At 34.6% G+C, this 22,818-nt stretch overlaps 1 protein-coding gene across 1 annotated transcript in view; it reads left to right on the top strand.

Moving 5' to 3' along the window:
- The window catches only part of LOC114338672 (facilitated trehalose transporter Tret1), a 92,722-nt gene extending 77,970 nt beyond the window's left edge, over positions 1–14,752 (top strand). Inside the window, exon 2 of the mRNA XM_028289276.2 lies at positions 13,258–14,752. Within this exon, the coding sequence (XP_028145077.1) occupies positions 13,258–14,615 (1,358 nt within the window). The 3' untranslated portion in view covers positions 14,616–14,752. The remainder of the gene's footprint in view (positions 1–13,257) is intronic.
- The last annotated feature ends 8,066 nt before the right edge of the window (positions 14,753–22,818 follow it).

Here is a 22,818-nt window from a genome sequence, read left to right as displayed (position 1 = left end):
TTTCATGGTCTACTTATTCCCAAATTTTGCTGCACTCTCTCAATCACGAACGTCGCAACAAAACCCCATACATTTTTTTATATTCACCCTGCCCCACCCCTTTGTCGACCACGCAGCGTTCCACTCCTGGAGATTTTACTTAGTTACGTCATGACCTACTTATTCCCAAATTTTGGCGCGCTATCTCAATCATGAGCGTCACAAAAAAAATAATAAAAAACGGAACTTTGACCCCTTATAACTACCCTCATCCCCAACTCTGGTTTCCGGCTCTGGGGATTTTACTTAGTAATGTCATGATCTACTTATTCCCAAATTTTGGTCCACTATCTCAATCACGAACGTCGCAAAAAAACCTTTATATTTCTTATATTCACCCCTACCCCCACCCCTTTGTCGGCCACGTAGCGTTCCGCCCCTAGAGATTTTACTTAGTTACGTCATGACCTACTTTTTCCCAAATTTTGGTGCACTATCTCGATCATGAGCGTCATAAAAAAATAATAAAATCCGCGACTTTGACCCCTTACAACTACCCTCGGCCCCAACTCTGGTTTCCGGCCGTTGGTGAAAGTCATGTACACAACTAATTCAACATATCCCGGTATAGTTTTTCTATATTACTTATCACGCACAAAATCCGCTCCCAGCTCTTAGACAAATGACATACATATTTCAAGAGCATTCGTAGTATTATTTCCTTCATTCTTCTTTTCTATTTCTTTCCTTCATTTATACTTTAATTAATTTTCAAGTATTCTGTTACATGCAGACATTCCATTTCTAACTCTTTCTAGTTTACGTCTTCATAATAGATTAAGGCAAATTCTTTGAAACTTAGTCTTAACTCTTCCGAATTCTGAATTCAAAGTTTTCAATAAAAAAATAATCCAAAGCGTTGACTAATATTTTAATACTAACGTAATCGCTGCTTTAGATGAACTCCCAGGGTATCAATTGAATGGCTTATTCTGTATAAAGGTCCACCTCAGTACGAATAATTTAAAATGAGATATTCGGCTTCTTCGCGATCACGTTTGACCATTTTTCTCTATCCCTTGCAGTATGTATTAGGTCTCCTATGTTTCTTAGTCCTGTCCATTGTTTGACATTACGGAGCCATGACATTTTCTTCCTGCCCACTCCCCTTCTTTCTTCGATCTTTCCTTCAATTAAGGTTTGTAGAAACTGGTATCTTTCGTTTCTAATTAGGTGCCCCAGGTATGCCGTTTTTCTCTGTTTAATTGTGCATAGCAGTTCTGTACCAATTCTTCTCAGGATTTCTTCATTTGTTATTCGCGCGGTTCAAAGAACTTTAAGGATTCGTCGATAAATCCTCATCTCAAATGCATGTAGCTTATTTTTTGTGTTTATTTTAAAGTCCATCCTTCCTTGCCATATAGGAGCACCGACCATATAGCATTTCGTGAATCTTAGTCTTAGGTTCAGGTCAAAGTAAGAGTTCGTAAAGACGTTTCTGAATTTTATGAATGCACTTCTGGCCCTTTCTATCCGACATTTAATTTCCATATCCGACATCCAGTCTTCACATAATCAGGTTCCCAGGTATGGTATGTTAAACAGTAAATGGTTAAGTTCAATTAGTTACCACTATAAACAGCCCGGATTAACCGATAATAGTATAAAAGGCCCGGTTTCAGGTAAAATTTATTTTAGGCTTTATTATGGGAGTACCGTCTAGTCAGTGCTAATTGCAAAAGACCAACTCTGTCTACCTCGGTGGCTTATCGCTCCGGGCTGGTCTTAACAATGGCCAGGTCAGATAAATTTAATAATATTTACGACCGCACTAATTGAACTCAAACCAATTACTGTTGAACAAACCATACTTAAATTTTCTTACACGCTTGGTTGTTATATGCTAGTCTTTCATTTTGATGTTGACATAATTGACGGCTGATTATAAGGAACTTCGTCTTTTTTATGTTGATGCTTAGTTCCATATTCTCGTTATGTTCTCTAATTTTATTAAGAAGGTTTTGGAGGTCTTCTATATTGTTTGCTGTAAGACCGAATCATCCGCATATCGTATATTATTGACATAAGTACACCGAGAGAAAAAAATTCTTGACATAAAGAAACTTTATTAATATTTAAGAAAGATCGACTTGGCATATTGCCTAAGAAATATATCTTTGTATGTAAGATATAATTTTCTAAAATATTTCAAGTAAATTCTACTATAGCCAAAGAAATATATCTTAAACATGATTTAACTATCACTTTCTGGCAAACTTCAAACCCATTTATCAGAAAGAAATTACACTTGATGTTAATTAATTTTATTAGTCATAAAAATATATGTTCTACACATTACAAAACTATTCTTTCTGAGCAATAATATTTCTTAGTAAGGAATATTATTATTTTACTATTAATAATTAATATATTTAATGTTAAGAAATATATTTCGCAGAGATAAACGTATATTTAGAGTTAAGTTAATATTTCTTGAAAATAAAGTGATATTACATACGGCGAAATAAATGGTTGTGTTAAGGCAAAATCATTATTTATTAATAAAACAATATATAAAATGTTATTATTACATACAAATATTTTCTCCACTCTTAAACCACTGGCTTCTACACAACAATAAAAGGATGGAGAGGCAAATCCAACTTCCTCAAATTTTCCTTCTTTTGTTAATAGCACTTTGTATATCAGCAATTCACTAAAACAAAATCGTTATGTAGAAAGAGTAAACTTACTTTAATAAAATTTTTTTTATAAAGATATAGATATTTATTTTGACAAATTTAGGAAATACAAAAAAAAAACAAATACACGGCCCCACATAAGAACTATTAATACTAATAATAATCAATCATATTTAGTTCAAACATGGCATTATTTAACCTACACATCTTTGTTTATTTTTTTCTTTTTGTTAATGTAATATTAATTATTTATCTGTATAATATTAAGTCACACAATAAACATTGTTTAGTTAAAACAAGAGGGAAAATACAACCAATGAAAACATTGAAGCAGACATAATAATATGTAGTTTTCTTAATTTTTATAATCTAAAAGAGACAGCATACCTAATCATTAAGAAATTTTATTACGGGAAAGTATTATTAGTTTACATCTAAGTCATTTAATATATATTAACTAATTCACGGTTTTCGGCAATAACATTTCTTAACCATAAACATATATTTCTATTATCCTCAGCGTTGCACCCGCCATGTTTGATATAGCGTTGTATTGTATATTTTTATAGAAGACGATACATTCAAGAAACCTATTATAGTTGATACATAAGTATAGGTACATATTTTTAAAAAGGTACTTACATGTATAAAGTTCTACCATTTCGGGAAGGCCCCGCAGTTGGCTAATAACTCCTTTCTTAATATTGTTCTGAAGCTATATATTAATATCATTGTGTCCCAGCTTTAAATTGTGGCATATTTCCCAGTTAGAATAATAAGCTCCTTTATTTCAGAGTCGTCCATCATTATACCTAAAAAGCATATAAAGATACTATTATGTTTCTTTTTTAACCATTCGGATACGCAACAATATTATTATTACATCTTAAATTACTCAATTTACTTTTATTTAATACCTATATATGTACGTACCTTCAAAATATCCGTTAATTTTTAAGGAACACCAATAAATCAAAAATCCATCTATATATATGAACATGAACATATCACGCCATCTTGACAAACACTGACGACTAAATCATAAATAGTTAATCTGCGCAATACTTTTGTGGAAGAAAATCTCTTTGCAAGTAAAATTTCGGCATTAATGACAAAGTTCTTATTTTATAACCACAGCTACTACAGAGGGTATTTCTGAAGAATTATTTCTTGTGGTTTAAAACATTTATTTGATTGCAAGAAAATTTCTTGTTCACAAATATAAATATGGATTAACTTAACATTATATTTCTTATACTGCAAAATATTTGTAGTTTTCAATTTAAGAAATAAAAACTTTAGGATAAGAAAATTAAATGTAACCATTAATTAGAAACTATTGAGTTGTGTTTAAAAAACTCGTTTCTTTATATGTGAACCGGTATGTTTAAGTTAATAGGATATGTTAACTTTTAAGAAATATTGCTCAAAGAAATCGGTGTTTTAGGAGAAAAGAAATTGTTCTCTCGGTGTACCATTTACTTTGATGCCGCTTTCTCATTTCTCAAGAGCTTCTTGGAAGATACTTTCTGAATATAAATTGAACAGTAGTGGGGAGAGAATGCATCCCTGTCTTACAGCTCTGAGAATTTTTTGAGCTTGCGTTGTTTCATTATCCACCTTGACGACAGCTGTTTGATTCCAAGAGCTTCTATGCAGCGAATGTCTTTTTGATATATGTCGGATTGTTTTAGTACAGGGGTGGCTAAGCTCCTTGATAGTCCGAGCCATTTTTCAAAATTTGAAATCTTTCGAGAGCCGCAATTAAACAATTATCTAAAAAGTGTACAGAAGGTATTAAATTTTTCTCTCACTGTTTGGATTTCATGAATTCTAAAGTGAAATAGAATTGTTAACATCGTTGTTTTAAATATTCAAATAATTCTACAAGGAGCCTTTGCTAATTCAGGATACTTCGATTCTTAATCATCCTTCCATCTTTTTCGGGGACTGCCTACTTATCTTCTATCGTCTTTCAAAAAACATGCAATGTTCTATTCCACGCAACTATCCTTGCTGAGACCTCTTTTTAGATGAGCCCATCAGAATCAAAACCTGCTAAATCCTAAATTTTTCGTTCTGATAAATCCAAACTAAGTACAAGTTTCTGAAGATGTGAGGGGCGTGCAGAAAAATTACAAATTAGTGTGCCATTTTATGATATTTATTGATGCCCCTTTGATTGAAAAATACCGGATACTTTTTGAAAAATTTGCATTTTTAATGCTCTTTTAGCCTCCTGACAAAATTTCAACACATGGATCTACCAGGTTTTGATTCTATAGGCCTCAGATGTAGTTGTCATGTGTGATTACCGCCATATATTTAAACTCTTTTTTTACCAATTCCAAATTGTGGCCATTAATAGTTATGTTTTGCCTAACTCCTTGACCTTGTATTTTTGGATATTAGCATCTATTTTGTCTTCTCTTCACTTATTTGAAGGCCCAGACTACCTGTTTTCTCCTCGAGTTGTGAAAACAACTCTCTCACGTCTCTTGTGTAGATTGAGTGACTGCACCTACATATATAATCAGCAAATGACAACAGTAGTTTTGATCCTCGATTCGCAAATCCTTCTGTCAGCTCAGATGATATTTTACTTATTACATATTCTAAGGCCAAATTGAATAGCAACAGTGATAAGGGGTCTCCTTGTCCATGTCTTAATGTTACACTTTGTCTTTTGTATTTTGTTGTCAGTAATTTAAGACATTTTTAAAAACAAAAATTAAAAGTAAATCAGGTCTATTTATTAAGAGCCACAAATAATCCTTCAATGAGCCACATGTGGCTCGCGAGCCACAGTTTGGCCACACCTGTTTTAGTATATGTACGAGTTTTTGATGTTGTACTCGATCGAAGGCTTTTTCATAATCTATAAAGCACATCATTACATCTTTCCTTTGATCGTAGCAGTTCTGAGCTAGCACTTAAGCTGCAACTAGTGCTTCCCTGGTGAAATGGGCTGTTCTTTTCTATTTCTTGGAGTTGAGAGCGGACTGTAGAGTGTAGACTTTCTAATGGGTTGGAACAGCCACGGTGAGCAGACCTAGTATCACTATTCTGTGTAGGTATCTGCTCGTTTGGGGTAGATTAAAATGCTGGCTAAATATTATGCCGTTTAATGACAAGCGAAGAAATTATGACAATTAATTCAATTCAATCTCACAGCGTCGGCCAAGGTTTCGTTTGTATTGAGCGTTGCCATGGGACTAAAGCCGCGTTCGCTCAGCATGTAGCGACAACGCATTAACCATACCGCCACCCTTGAAATAATCTAGGATTATTTAAATACATTAAGTTATTAAAATAATAGATTGGGCAAAGTTGTGACGATAATATAATTTTATCGTCTAGAGTACGCCAATGAATTAAGTAAAACACGTTTTTGTACTGTTTTGAACGATATAAAAATCGGATCGAAAAGCCTAGTTGATTATTATTCTTGGAGCGTTGATCGAAGAATAATAAACAACAGCGAGGTACAAGAGGTGAGTTTATGTAGGTAGTATTTCCCGACCATTTTCCGCTGTCGTTTTGGCGAGCTGAGAGAATCCGACAGTTTTCTTCTTACCTATCCTTTTACCTATCCTTATATGAGCGGTGATCGTATATCCTTTATATGTCTTTTCAATTCGGCGAGGTGAGCGGGATCTCCTTTCTCCCCTTTCCTTATACATTCATGTCGTATTAATAAAAGCAATTCCTATTTCGCGCGATCGTCAAAATCATTCATTCATGTACAAAAATATCGTCACATCGGCCCGAACAGTAAGCTCGAAGCATAGAAATTATAAATATATTTTATTCACAAACTTAATGAGTAATTAAAGCTAATTATCTTATCTTCTGTTTATTTTGATTCCAAATAAAAATGTTTTAAAAAGCGAACTCTTTTTCTTAGACTGATAGTTACCTGGAGCAACAACAACGCAACGACCTCGTTACATTGGCGCCCGAGCAGATATTTTAAAAGGGTTTAAAACATTTAAACGAATTGTACGAATTTATATTAAAATATGGCGGAATCAGACGGCACGGTGGGTTTAGAAATAGCGGATGAGACGGTAGGCTGGGTATATAAATTAAAGAAAGAGGAATTAATCAACGTTTTGGCAGAATTTAACTTAGATACGACAGGTATACGACCAAGAAATGCCTTACACTTACGCTCAAAAAAGACCGGCACAGTTACCAATATCAAAACTGAGGATCCTAAAACAGAAAATACACAAACGGAAAATGAACACAGTCAAATAATGGACACAGTTAGAAAATGGGGCTTACATTTTGACGGATCCAAAAACCCCACAGAATTTTTGGAGAGGCTATACGAACTTAAAAGCTGTTACCAGATTAGAGACGATGCTTTATTGAAAGCACTACCAGAAGTATTTAGGGGAAAAGCGATACTATGGTTCCGAAACAACGTCGACTCCTGGGAAAGCTGGAACAATTTTACGGAGGACTTTAATCTTGCTTTCAAATCAGCAAACTGGTTAGACGATTTGGAAGACTAAATCAGAACGAGAACGCAGAAAACAAACGAACGGTTTAAAGATTTTCTATTAGAGCTTCAAACGCTAATCACAAAGTACGAAAAAATGGGCAAACACAACAATTAAAAAGAATTTAAAATAACATGCCCTCAAATTACAAATTATACATCAAGGAAAAAGATGTCACGTCCAACAAAGACCTTATACGTCAGACTGAAGAAAACGAAACGATTCAAAGCAACCTAAAAAAAATAGAGGTAGACACCACTTCACAAAGAAGAAGCTCCCGTTTTAATAGAATGTCCCAGGAAACATCAACAAACAAACTATTCAACTTAGATAGACGAACATGCTGCTGGAATTGTGGAAGAAAGGGCCACAATCGTGATACATGCCGTTTAACGCCGATACTTTTCTGCAGTAGATGCGGAACATTGAATATCTCACACAAAGATTGCAGTTGCCCAAATCCGGGAAACGACACAAGGGTCGAGACACCCAGAGGCATCTCGAACCCAAACCAGAATTAAGGTCCTCTGTCACATATTGCCGTAATCAAACAACCAATTTCGACAACAGACCGCATTGTTCACTGACGTTCACAAACGGAGAAACGTTTCAAGCACTGTTAGATACTGGATCACAGAAATCTTTCATCGGGGAAACAGCTCGAAAGACACTGTTAGAAGATAACATATAACATAACCGAAGATAAGGAAAGAACAGATATTAGGCTTGCAGACGGTAGCACTCAAGATATAAGGCACAGCTATCATACTATTTGCCTAATCAATGATGAATGGCTTCAAATTAAGTTTTATTACATGCCAAATCTCTCCTCACAAGCGATACTAGGCATCGATGACATACGGAAATGTGGATTCTGCATGGATTTTTCGAAAAACTTCAACGGCAGTAAAGACAATACAGACGTCAACGCCGAATTTGCAACACAAGTCGATGAAATGGTTCCCGCAATACAGGAACGAGATACTAGTGACTTCACAGAAATTACTTACAACGACGGCGTCGCAAAAGGCCAATTCAACATTAAACCTACTTTAACGCAAGAATAACAAAACAAATTGGAACATTTCTTACAAACAGAAGTGACCAGATTTGATAAGATCGCAGTAGTAACCCCATTAATCAAACACTGACTTAAACTGACAAACAACACTCCAATAAAACAAAAATACAGACCGAGAAACCCCGCCATACAACAGATCATAAACGACGAGATAGACACCATGTTGAAAGAAAGAGTAATAGAAGAGTCTAACAGCCCCTACAGCTCACCAATTGTCTTAGTAAAGAAGAAAAACGGTAGTTACCGATTTTGCATAGATTTCAGACGTATCAACGAAATTTCCGAAAAAGACGCCTATCCACTTCCGTACATCAATCACATATTGGACAAATTAAAAGCAGCAAAATACATTTCAACATTGAATCTAAAAAACGGTTATTGGCAAATACCACTGGCAGAAGAAAGCAAACCTTTGACAGCGTTCATAGCACCGGGTAAAGGATTATTTCAATTCAGAATTCTTCCGTTCGGACTACACGCAGCATCAGGCACGTTCCAACGCCTATTGGATTCAGTCATGGGACCCGAAATGGAACCTTATGCTTTCGCATACCTAGACGATATCACAGTTTTAGGCGAAACGTTCGAACATCACATGCAGAACTTAAAACAGGTATTTAAACGATTACAAAGTGCAAAGCTAAGAATTAACTTAGAAAAATGCGAGTTCTGCAAAGACGAGATCGTATCAAATTAAGTTTTATTACATGCCAAATCTCTCCTCACAAGCGATACTAGACATCGATGACATACGGAAATGTGGATTCTGCATGGATTTTTCGAAAAACTTCAACGGCAGTAAAGACAATACAGACGTCAACACCGAATTTGCAACACAAGTCGATGAAATGGTTCCCGCAATACAGGAACGAGATACTAGTGACTTCACAGAAAGTACTTACAACGACGGCGTCGCAAAAAGCCAATTCAACATTAAACCTACTTTAACGCAAGAATAACGAAACAAATTGGAACATTTCTTACAAACAGAAGTGACCAGATTTGATAAGATCGCAGTAGTAACCCCATTAATCAAACACACGATTAAACTGACAAACAACACTCCAATAAAACAAAAATACAGACCGAGAAACCCCGCCATACAACAGATCATAAACGACGAGATAGACACCATGTTGAAAGAAAGAGTAATAGAAGAGTCTAACAGCCCCTACAACTCACCAATTGTCTTAGTAAAGAAGAAAAACGGTAGTTACCGATTTTGCATAGATTTCAGACGTATCACCGAAATTTCCGAAAAAGACGCCTATCCACTTCCGTACATCAATCACATATTGGACAAATTAAAAGCAGCAAAATACATTTCAACATCGGATCTAAAAAACGGTTATTGGCAAATACCACTGGCAGAAGAAAGCAAACCTTTGACAGCGTTCATAGCACCGGATAAAGGATTATTTCAATTCAGAGTTCTTCCGTTCGGACTACACGCAGCATCAGGCACGTTCCAACGCCTATTGGATTCAGTCATAGGACCCGAAATGGAACCTTACGCTTTCGCATACCTAGACGATATCACAGTTTTAGGAGAAACGTTCGAACATCACATGCAGAACTTAAAACAGGTATTTAAACGATTACAAAGTGCAAAGCTAAGAATTAACTTAGAAAAATGCGAGTTCTGCAAAGACGAGATCGTACCCAGCCCCAAAATCTATCAAGCAGCTAAGGAAATTCCTAGGAACCACATCTTGGTACAGACGTTTTATTCACGATTACTCTACAAACATAGCACCACTAACACAATTATTAAAAAAGAAACAGAAGTAGATTTGGGGTACAGAACAAACAATCGCTTTCGAGAAAATTAAGAAACTACTGACACAGGCTCCCGTTCTACTTTGTCCAGATTTCAGCAAAAGATTCTTTCTCCAAACAGACCATCAGAATACGGTCTCGGAGTAGCTCTAATCCAGAAAGACGAACAAGGACACGATCGAGTCATAGCTTCCGCCAGCAGGTCTTTATCAAATGTGGAGAAAAACTACAGTGTAACAGAAAAAGAACTACTAGCTATCGTATATGGAATAGAGAAAATGCGACCATACTTGGAAGGATATCAATTTTCAGTCGTAACCGATCATCAAAGTTTAAAATACCTACAAACCATAGAAAATCCGTCAGGAAGATTAGCCAGATGGGCTATGGCGTTACAACAGTTCGATTTCGACGTCATTTACCGCAAAGGAGCACAAAACCACTTAGCAGATGCCCTCTCTCGGGAACCAGTAGACTCAATTAGTACCATTACATTCGGAGAACTACAAGACGATTGGTACAAGAAGAAACTAGAAGAGGTGAAAACTAACCCACAAAGATTTCCAGATTATATGGTGAAAGACAATCGACTGTACCGACATTGCTGGGATAAATATGACTATAGAGAAACAGATTTATCCAATCCGTGGAAACTCTGTATTCCATCAAATAAACAAAAACAGCTGATATCCGAAAACCACGAAACAACAACATCCGGACACTTAGGTAACTTAGGAAACCTTGCTTAATTAAAACCATTCTTTGTTAACATCCTGCATCTCTGCCTTCTACAATTTACAAGGCAAAGAGACGACCAAATAGAAAACAAAAAGGATTTTACAATATTCAATCACATCCCGTTTTCCTTCATATAGGGAAAGGTACAAGAAATGGTTCCTTAGTACTCACAATCTGAGTAAAATTTAATTAATAATTTTAGATTTAACTATGTTTTTACGAAGTTCTTTAGTGTCAATAATTCCAACAATAACAGTATTGTTGGAATTTGAGTAATTACAAAAGTTATTCTAAATCAGTTATCAATGTAAGCATGCGTTAAGAGGGAGGGTCCCTGTATGTAAGGTTAAATGTAAATAAAATATAGCCAAAGTTAATTTTAGCACATACGATTTGTCATGTTTACATACATAATGTGTTTAATTACCGGAAAAAGAATACCGCCGCACTATAGCTCAAAAGCAGAACAACTATCAAAACCTAAAACTCTAACCGTTTTATTACACTTCTTACTTATACTTTACAGTGGAATCTCGGTAAGTCGGCCCCCGATAACCCGGAAGTCCGGCTAACCCGGGCCGATTTTCATCAGACAAACATTTCAACAATAAAATTGTATGTATCATGTTAAAACATTTTATCTGTAGCCTCTTCTGGAATGTCTTAAAAATATCGAGTTTCATTGATAAAACTTCGCTTAGACCATTTAATATAATATTTGAGAGATAATGGGTATTTGTGTAATTTGAACTAGACGATTGTAAAAATGACTCATGGCACACGGCGGCGGCGCGGCGGCAGAGCGATGTTAATTATCTGGGGCTATCTCAAACAACAGGCACCTGTTATTCCTTTATTTATTTCCAACTGTCTTTTAAAAAATTATTTTTTAAACAATGGTCTTTTAAACAATGAAAGAGCCACCGTTCCAAATAAACATTGTTCCGATGGCAGACGAAATTGACACAACCGAAACTGACTGAGTTTTTTTACCTAGAAATGAACAATACTCTATACTCTATACAGGGTGTCCCGAAAAGATTGGTCATAAATTATACCACACATTCTGGGGTCAAAAATAGTTCGGTTGAACCTAACTTAACTTAGTACAAATGTGCTCATACAAAAAGTTATAGCCCTTTGAAGTTATAAAATGAAAATCGATTTTTTTCAATATATCGAAAACTAATGAAGATTTTTTATTGAAAATGGACACTTATCATTCTTTTGGCAGGAGCATCTTAAAACAATATTATAGTAAAATTTGTCCACCCCATAAAATTTTATGGGGGTTTTGTTCCATTAAACCCCCCAAACTTTTGTGTACCTTCCACATAATTCATTATTGTGGTACCATTAGTTAAACACAATGTTTTTAAAACTTTTTTGATTCTTAGTAATTTTTCGATAAGCCAGTTTTTATCGAGATGCGCCTTCTTTGTTAATATATTTACATAAAAATTTTATGGGGGTTTTGTTCCTTTAAACCCCCCAAATGTTTGTGTACGTTCCAATTAAACTATTGTTGTGGTACCATTAGTTAAACACAGTGTTTTTAAAACTTTTTTGCCTCTTAGTCTTTTTTGATAAGTCACCTTTTATCGAGTTGTGGCTTCTTTTTCAAAATATACGTAAAAATGTAAGTTATAAATAAATTTTCAGATTATTAACAGGTGTCTGTAATCATACTTGACCATATACAAATATGTGGTGGATTCGACAAATATTCAAAATATCTCGATAAATACCGGCTTATCAAAAAAGGCAAAAAGTTTTAAAAACAGTGTGTTTAACTAACGGTGCCACAATAATAATTTAATTAATTGGAACGTACACAAAAGTTCGGGGTTGTTTAAAGGAACAAAATCCCCATAAAATTTTTATGGGGTGCACAAATTTCACTTTAATTTTTTTTTTAAGATGTTGCTGCCATAAAAATTCCACATGTCCATTTTCAATAAAAAATCTCTAAGAGTTTTCGATATATGAAAAAAAAAAACTATTTTCATTTTGTAAATTCAAAGGGCTGTAACTTTTTTTGTGTGCACTATTGTATATAGGTAAGTGAGGTTCAATCAATCATTTTTGACCTCAGAATCTGTGGTATAATTTATGACCAATCTTTTCGGGACACCCATACTGTCTATACTATACTCTATACAACTATAGGTAAGTTAGATGTGTACTGTGCATATATATTTCATGTTATTTTAATTATAACGGACTTTATTTATAAGTATACCGTATTTTATTAATTTTTACCATGCTCTCCGGCTAACCCGGATTTTCGATAACCCGGATCGGCCGCGGCCCTGATTAATCCGAGTTATCGAGGTTCCACTGTACTTGTATGCAAAGTGTAATGAATATCTTCTTTTCCATTTCAAAGATATTCAGTTGGTTCTATACTTTATCCCATCTCTGTATACAAAACAATAATTTATATGATATTTTTGTTTCTTTTTAGGTTCATTATTTGCAATATCTGATGGAATGACTTATGGATGGACGGCGCCTATGTTGCCATATCTTGTAAGCAAAGAAAGTCACATAAAAACCACAAAATCAGAGGTAGAATGGCTAGAAACTATACTAATGGTGGGCTCATTTTGCGGTTTACCAACTACTATTTATTTAGTCGACAAAATAGGAAGACGAAAATCACTACTATTGGCTGCAGCTACATCCCTGATTGGTTGGATAGTTATAGCCTTGGCTAATAATATGATTTATTTATATATTACTCGTTTTATTTTCGGTATTATTGGAAATATGTCATTTGTTAGTATGCCGATGTATATAGCGGAAATAGCTGAAAGTAAAATAAGAGGCTTTTTAGCATCAATTGTATACCTTCAAATGCTAGTTGGATTTGTAATAGTTTACAGTGTTGGACCATATTTGCCGTTTTATACGACCCCAATTGTGGCAGGAGTAGTATTAGTATCCGAATTGTTAATATTTTGGTGGATGCCGGAGAGTCCATATTATCTACTTTTTAAAAATAAATCTGAAGAAGCTAGACAGTCTTTACAGTATTTTAGACCAGGGAGAGATGTCGCATTGGAACTAAGAGAAATAACCAAAGCCATCGATAGACAAAAAACAGAAAAAGGACGGTTTCAAGACATAATTTTAGTTAAAAGCAATCGAAAGGCCATGCTTATAATGACTGTTTTAAACGCAGGACAGCATATTGTTGCCATCAGCGTAATACTAATGAATTTGCATGATATTCTAAATTCAGCTGGTTCAATTTATATGGATTCTGCTCATGCTGGAATTTTATTTTCTGTGATAATGCTTATATCTGCTAACACAGCTTCTCTACAAGTTGACAAGTACGGAAGAAAAGCTTTGTTATTAGTATCAACGACACTTACATCTTTTTGTTTGCTAGCAATTGCAATTTACTTTCACCTGAAGTTAACAAATTATGATGTTAAAAGCGTCAGTTGGATACCAATTGCTTCTGTAATGGTATACGCTTGTACCTTTAAGATAGGTTTAGGAATAGTACCCATTGTAATAACCTCGGAAATATTTCCTGCCAAAATGAAGGCAATAGGAATGACCATTGCCGACGCTATGTACGTTATAGGAGCTGTAATTAGTGTTCAATTATATATTTGGCTCGAACATTCCTATGGAATGCACGTACCATTTTACGTGTTTAGTGTAGGAAGTTTTCTCGTTACTTTATTTATTTTATATTACATTCCTGAAACCAAGGGAAAAACGTTGGAGGAGATACAGATGTTATTAAAGGGCGAGAAATATATCCCTTCCAGTAAAAGTGATCCACTACTTAGCGCTCAAATATGAGTTTATATACCAAAGAATTTAAAAAATTTAACAAACATAACATATTTTTCTAGAATGTTTACTGATTATATTTAATAAAAGTATTAAAAACTGTCAAATCTATTAAATATAGATTTTAGTTCATATTTTTTTAAGTATTTTTATGTGTTTTTTTTTTATTTACCATCGCCCATACCCACTAATACTGTGAATGTTTTTACAACAACAATGACCCATTAGAATTATAAATATAATCCTTATAACGACAGAGGGGTGTAGCCCATTAGTCGGGTTCACAAGAATATTAATGTGAAGATTTTGTCCGGAGTTTTATGATTTATACCAAACATTATCTGAAATATATCCACTTATTGTACGCAAAAGAGGGTACCTCTAGGAATAATTAAAACGATCGCAATTATCTACCAGAACAATACAAAAAAAAGTAAAAGTAGAAGAACTAACTGACCTGAAGCTAGCAATGGGATAAGACAGGGATGGGAGAAAAACAACTTAAAATAATCTGCTATGTGTATATGTATAGGACACAATACTAATCTCTTAAAATAAAGATGATTTACAACGTATGCTGCATCAATTTAATATAACCGGCAGACAATTTAACATCTTAATTTCCCCTAAAAAGACAAAATGCATGGTTATAACAGCAAATCCAATAAGATGTAAATTGGAGCTGAAAGGTCAGATAACAGAACAAGTGATGGTGTTTAAATATCTACACATCACACTGTCTATTTAGCCACGAAAGGCTCAAAACAGAAGTCGAAGATTAAGTTAATAGAGTAAGTAGAGTCGCATGTTGCTTTAATAAGACAGCATTTTTTTCCCATAATCATCACTACGATGATGATTATTACAATTACAATCTGGTCATACTTGACCAATGAGCAATTTTAATCTAACCTAAATTATTAGTGTTCCTTAAAATTAAAAGCTTACCCCATAGCGTCTCTTATCTAACCTAACAAGATAGTGCACTATTCTAGCAAACACACTAACGCACACAAGCACTATGCTCTACTTTTCACTATCACCTATCACTTAAACTAGTTCATAAGGTTTTGTGCTCTTCAGTCTTCTAACTTGCCCAGTAGTATCGAGGAGCTGGATTGCCTCAATATTCTCGTGCATGTGAAGTCGTTGCTCGTGACTTCCTGTCATCTTCTTGATGATTATATCCACAGTTTCCATTCCTAGGTCCTTATGGATATCACTGTTTGTAACATACCAAGGAGCATCTACAATATTTCTTAGTATTTTGTTCTGGAATCTTAGTATTACTGTTATATTACTTGGTCTAGTATACCCCCATAGTGGGCATCCATAAGTCCATACAGGTCTCAATATTTGTTTGTAAATTAGTAACTTATTATGCATCGACAATGTGGAGCTTCTTCCAATTAGCCAATACATTTTTTTATATCTTATATTTAGTTCTTCCCTTTTTTTTCTTAACGTGCACCTTCCAGCGTAGTTTTGCATCTAATGTTATACCCAAATACTTAGCGGTATCTGCATATGGTACTTGGATATTGTTGATTATAACTGGTATATATTGTATTTTTTTGTTGGTGAAATTAACATGGACAGATTTAGCTTCATTTAGCCTGATTCTCCATTTTTGTGTCCACTTATAGATTTGGTTAACTGCTATTTGGACCTTGTTGGTCGCCTCTTCACTTGTCGTCCCTACTGCTTGAATAGCTGTATCATCAGCAAAGGTGGCAACTGTGTTGTCTTCCAGTACAGGTATATCACACGTGTATAGTAGGTATAGGACCGGACCCAACACACTGCCTTGTGGAACACCTGCTCTAATTTCTTTTTAGTCTGAAAAACAGTCTTCTTGCTTAATTCTAAAATGTCGTTCTTTTATGTATGACTGAAAAAGTTTTGAGTACTATATAGGTAAAAAACATTTTAGTTTGTATGTTAAACCTCCATGCCAGACTTTATCAAAAGCCTGTGCAGCATCAAGGAATACAGTTGAACAGACTTTCTTTTCTTCTAGGGATCTCTCGGTAATATTTGTGATTCTGTGCACCTGGTCAATTGTTGAATGCTTATTTCTAAATCCGAATTGATGTGTCGGTATCAAATTCCTCGCTTCAATAATTGGTTTATTCGCTTAAGGAGCAGTTTCTCAAACAGCTTCAATATTACAGGAAGCAGAGATATCGGTCTGTATGACGAAACCTCATGTGCTGGTTTTCCTTGTTTAGGAATCATAATGACTTCCGCCATCTTCCATACCATTGGTACATATTTTAATCCATATAATTGGTACAATTCGGTTTCAGAGAAGGATTGGGAACAAGGGAAGCTTTGTTCTCAATGTTAACATTACTTCAACGATCACGGGAAGTACAGAAACCAATTTACGTCTGCTTTATAGATTTTGAGAAGGCCTTTGATAGAGTTCAACATGATAGGTTGTTTGAATATCTAGAAATGATTGGAATAGATGATAAAGATCTGAGACTTTTACAACATCTATATTGGAATCAAGAAGCTTATATTCTGGTAGACGGCAAAGAAACAGACAAAATTTGCATTCAAAGAGGTGTCAGACAGGGCATCCCCAACTTTGTTTAACGTATACTCAGAAATAATTTTTAATGAAGCCTTGGAAGGACAATGTGGAGTTCGAATCGGAGGAGAAACTATTAACAACATCAGATATGCAGACGACACCGCGATCATGGCTGAAAATATCGAAGATCTTCAATTCCTTATTGATCGAGTCACTAGAGAATGCTCCAATAACGGACTTAACATAAATGCAACAAAGACAAAGTTACTTGTGGTTAGTAAACAAGACGTCGGCCCTATGCAACTAATTGTCAGTGATGAATCAATAACAAAAGTTAACCATTTTAAATACCTAGGATGTTGGATAAACGAGACACTAAATCCGGATGAAGAAATTAAAACTCGTATAGAAATTGCAAGAGGAGCATTTATGAAACTTAGATCTATTCTGAGCAACTCTCAGCTGAATTTACAACTAAGAATCAAGTTCCTAAAATGTTATGTGTATCCTGTATTACTATATGGATGTGAAACCTGGATCATGAAGGTTAACGTGATGAACAAATTAGAAGCCTTTGAGATGTGGTCGTATCGTAGAATGCTCAGAATATCTTTGGTTCAACGCATTTCAAACAGAGAAGTCTTAAACAGAGTAGGTCAAGGCGAAGGTGACTTAATGGAGATGATAAAAAAAAAGAGAAAACTTGAATATCTGGGGCATATAATGAGAGGTAGCAGATACAGGATGCTGCAGTTAATACTCAATGGAAAGATCGACGGAAAAAGAGGAATTGGTCGAAAGAAATAATCATGGCTCCGAAACCTTCGTCAATGGACTGGCTTATCAGCAGATCAACTGTTACATGCCGCACAAGATCGAGAACGATATCGGCAAATTGTTATGGAAGCTACCCACGCCTAAAAATTTGGGCACGGTACTTAAAGAAGAAGAAGATATTTTAATCTGAATGCACCGATAACGAGGTTTGTTAGTTTTACTATAGCTCTTCGGGGAAGATTTTTCAACAGCTCACCCGTAATTAGATCATAGCCCGGAGTTTTCTTCGGATTAATATTTTCCCTTATTTCTTCAAGCACTTCTTTTGGGGTAGTTAGCCGAATTTCTTCCTCTAATTGAACAGGTTCCTCCCATCTCTGCTTTTTGTGCACTACTTCTGGCCCAGTTACCATTTTCTAGTTTAATAGGAGGAGAGTGCATAATAGGTCTTTTCAGTCTTTTAGTAGCTTTCCATAAGGAATAATCTGTACTACCGCCATCTGTTAGCTCCTGTAAGTAAGAATTAATCGAGTCATTCTTTAATTGTAGGATAGTTCTTTTGAGTTGTTGACTTGAACGATTTAGTTTAGTCTTATCTTGAGGAGACCTTGTTTGTGGCCAAATTCTTCTCAGTTTTCTTTTTTCAATTATCATGTTCCTTATTTTCTTTGGATAATTGTTTCCTTTTAGCCTAGGTTTCAGCGTAGGAGTGTTTTCCCATACTGCTTGCTGGATATTGTTCACAAACAATTCTGCTTCCTTATCTAATTGCTTTGCGTCTTGTATTGGAACACTTAGATTTATTCTCTCTTCAAGGCTCAGCTTAAAACTTACCCAATCCGTCCATTTATTTGTTAATGTGGGGTTACTTTGTTTTTTAATAATCCTGTCACTCATGGTTAGTACTATAGGGGAATGATCAGAATTTAAGTCCCAACAGTCATCAATGTCTATGAAATTAGTTGAAATATTCTTAATAATAAAGAAGTCTATTAAATCAGGAGTCTTGTTTCTATCCGTAGGCCAGTAGGTTGGTCTACCAGTTGATAGTGCTTCACACCTCTGTTCTTTAGTGGCTAACAAAAGCTCCTTTCCCTTAGTAGTAGTGATTCTAGAGCCCCAGTGTGTGTTCTTTGCATTGAAGTTACCTACAATAATGAACCTTTCCCCTAAGCTTTTCAAGAATTCATTATACTGCTCTTTTTTAATAGAATGTTTAGGTGGGCAGTATACTGAACTTATATTTATTTTAAAAGTTTTAGTTTTTATGTGTACTGTAGTGGCTTGAATATGTTCAGTTTTATATTCCAACTCTTCATGATGACATATATTATCCTTTATGATGATTGCACTGCCTCCTTTGGTCGCATTGTCAGGGTGTATTGTATGATATACCTTATATCCTTTAAATTTGATGTAGGATTGATTTGTGAAATGCGTTTCAGAGACAAGAAACAAATCAATTTTTTCGATGTCAAGGATTGCTTGTAGTTCTTGTTGATGATTAAGCAACCCGTTGGCATTCCATGCGAGAAATTTTCATAAGACAGCATGGAGAAATAAAAAAAACCGAAAAAAAATGAAAGGCGTAATTTACAAAATAGTCATCAGACCAATAATGACATACGCGGCAGAACCACGACCTAACACAGAAAGGAAAAAAGAGTAGATACTAGAAACAGCAGAGATGAAAACCCTTCGAAAAATAGATAGTAAGACACTATGGGACAGAGCTAGAAGTACAGATATACGACGGAGGTGAAAGGTAGAGAACATTAATGACTGTAAGAAACAGAACAGTAGAATGAAACGGCCACATAAGCACAATGATAACAAGTAGAGTAGTAAAGACAGCGAGATACGGTTTCCCAATAGGAAGACGATCAGTGGGAAGACCACGAAAACGATGGAACGACAACTTACTTACATTGAAAAAAAAAACCGACAGAGTTATGTCTACAAAAAATAACAAGATTATCTGAAATAACAAAAATTGTAGTTAAATCGAATTAAATTTTTGGTTTAATCATAAAACAATCAGTTTGTGGATTCATCCTATACAAATACAATATTTAATTTAAACACGGTACAAGAAAACTCCGCAGAGCGTGGAATCGTATAAGATCATAAATTATTGACATAGTTAATTGTAAGCAAGATGTTTATAATTACAGCATAAGCTGTTACTTGTTGCCAACTTGCTAGGAGTAGGTAATGTAAATGTTACTTACGAACAATAATGTAAACTGGACATTGACGTTAAAGACCGGAGAGTGTCGTAAATGGCCATTTTCACTGGTTATTGTCAACAATTCCCGGCCTTTAACGACAATAATATTGGCTATTGGTCAAGGTTATACAAAATAACTTAAAATTAGAGTTTCCATACATATCCGGTCAATAACCATCAATGTTGATGATAAACAAAATTATCCATGATATAAAAATGTATACCACTTTTAATTCAGTTGCAATGAGAATATTTCAAAATATCCAAATAATTTCTAAAAGATATTTAATTGAAAACTTATTGGACCATTTTGTTGGTAACACCTCCATGGTTTCTAAAAATTGCAAGCCAGATAGATGCTGAAGCTAAGGAGATAAGAGGGAATTCTAAAAATTTGCAATTCACGACCCCGTCTGTTCAGCTGGTAAATTCTAACGGAAAATGGACCTATGTTAGTCAAAGGAGTAATACTAATATAAAAAAATACATTTTTATTTTATATTAGTATTACTTCTTTGAGTAACATAGGTCAATTTTCCGTTAGAATTTACCAGCTGAACAGACGGTGTCGTGAATAGCAAATTAAAAAAAAATTAGAATTCCCTCTTATCTTCTTCGCTTCAGCATCCATCTGGCTTGCAATTTTTATAAGCCATGGAGGTGTTACTAGAAAAATGGTTCAATAAGTTTTCAAGTGAATATCTCTTAGAAATATTTTGGATATTTTTGAATATTTTGAATATTTTTATTAAGTTGAAAATTTTGACTTTCATTTAGCAGATGTCGCTAGGTACCTACTCCATAACGTCAGTTGCAATACGGGGATAAACTCTCGGAGTTTCGTCACTGGGGGCAGAGAGCAGCAAACCTACGCCTCTCTGATGATGACTCCAATTAGAGTTGAAAATCGTCGATTTAGAGTGCTGGTTTGCTCTATCTGTACTAATTGAAAAATAAGATAGTTTTACCTTCGCTTTGCAACTAAATAAAAATGGTATACATTTTTATTTTATACTAGCTGACCCTGCGAATTTCGTAGCGCGTTAGAAATATATAAAATTCTGTCAAAGTTCAATAAAAAAATTTTCAAAGAAACAAAAAAAAATTAGTAATATTAAAAATAGTCAACTATTAATAATATTAATAGTAAAGTTGTCCCAGGAACGCAACTCATAAATATTGGCGATATCATTTTAAAGTCTTCTACTTTAAAATGTATAATATGCGTCTGAATTGCCAATATAAATGAGTCAGATTAAATAAATTATTAGAAGATTTTTTTTTACTTAGCAACAACATTTTTGTTTATTTTAGTAGTATTTTGTATTTTGACAACGAAACCCGATTTGGGCTTCGAAACGTTAATAAAATCATTTTTTTGGTAAAATTGTGGCTTATTCCCATTAAAAATAGTTGATTATAAAAATGCCACAAGAAAATAGCTTCAGAACAACATTAAAAATAGTATCTAATAAAACAGAATTAATTTAATTATTTCTCATAAGCAATGTTTTATTTGCGATGTGCAAATCTACAACGATGGCGGTTTTCCAACGCTCGATTAATTTTCCATGCCCGTAACATTGACACTCTTAAAGCGTCGTTTAAACACAACGATAAGTCACAGCAACTAGTTGTGATGACAAGTTGAAACGCTGTTTAGACGCTGCGATTCAATGCGATACCACCTTCAACCCAACTCCAACTTTGATAAGTTGTGCGATGCACCGTTTACACACAGTGATAAGTTGCAACAACTCGATTGACCTTGATAAGTTGTTTGATATATCGCTGTGTTTAAACGATCCTTAAGTACCAACAAACTTGTGATTTGTTTATTATCATCGCCAAAGCCAAGGGGACGGGAAATTGTAGATACTTGAAATCAAATGGCAAATCTGTTGGAATCCTCGGAATACGCGGGGTAATGATATCCTAGCCCTTGAATTTCTCCTTGCTGATCGTAGCCCCGCAAATTAATAATAAATTTATTTGAGAGTTACACTGAGAAGGTAAAATGACAATACTTATAAATGCCACTACTATTCTCGATACATAAACACCTACATACATACAACTACATACATACAAACATACATTTTTATTTATATAGAAGAGGCAAATTTTAGATGGCAATTAAAAAATAACGGTTGGTGATATAAAAGTGAAACTTTAGGACTGTATGTATCTTTGATTCTACATCATATGAAATTAAAATAGAACAGTTTGTCCAAAAAAATAAAAAATAATTATGGAAGTGCAATCCCCCTTTTTACTTAGGTTGGTGGTACAAACTCAGAAACTATCCCGGGTTCATGTACAACAACTTTGATTAAGGTCATCATTACATACATACGTATATACATACATATTAGGGTGGGCCGAAACTGGACTTCAGAAAAAAAACGAATCAAACAGGAACGCAATACCCGTAAAAAGATGCGTATATGTGTAAAAAATACTTGTGATTTTTTGTTTTATTTTGAAAAAATGTCTTCAGCCCTCTACCAGCCCTTAAGTGACCTTGAAAAATAAATAAATAAATTAGGAACACAATACCGCTCAAAGTTTGTCTTTTACCGTGTATAAATCTTTTGTTTTTTTCTTATTATTTTAAAATGATTTTATCAGCCCTCTACCACCCTCTAACTAAAATAAAATCT

This window comes from Diabrotica virgifera, chromosome 6 (assembly GCF_917563875.1).
Source record: "Diabrotica virgifera virgifera chromosome 6, PGI_DIABVI_V3a".
Taxonomy (NCBI): Eukaryota; Metazoa; Arthropoda; class Insecta; order Coleoptera; family Chrysomelidae; genus Diabrotica; species Diabrotica virgifera.
This window is presented reverse-complemented; position numbering and strand designations above follow the sequence as displayed.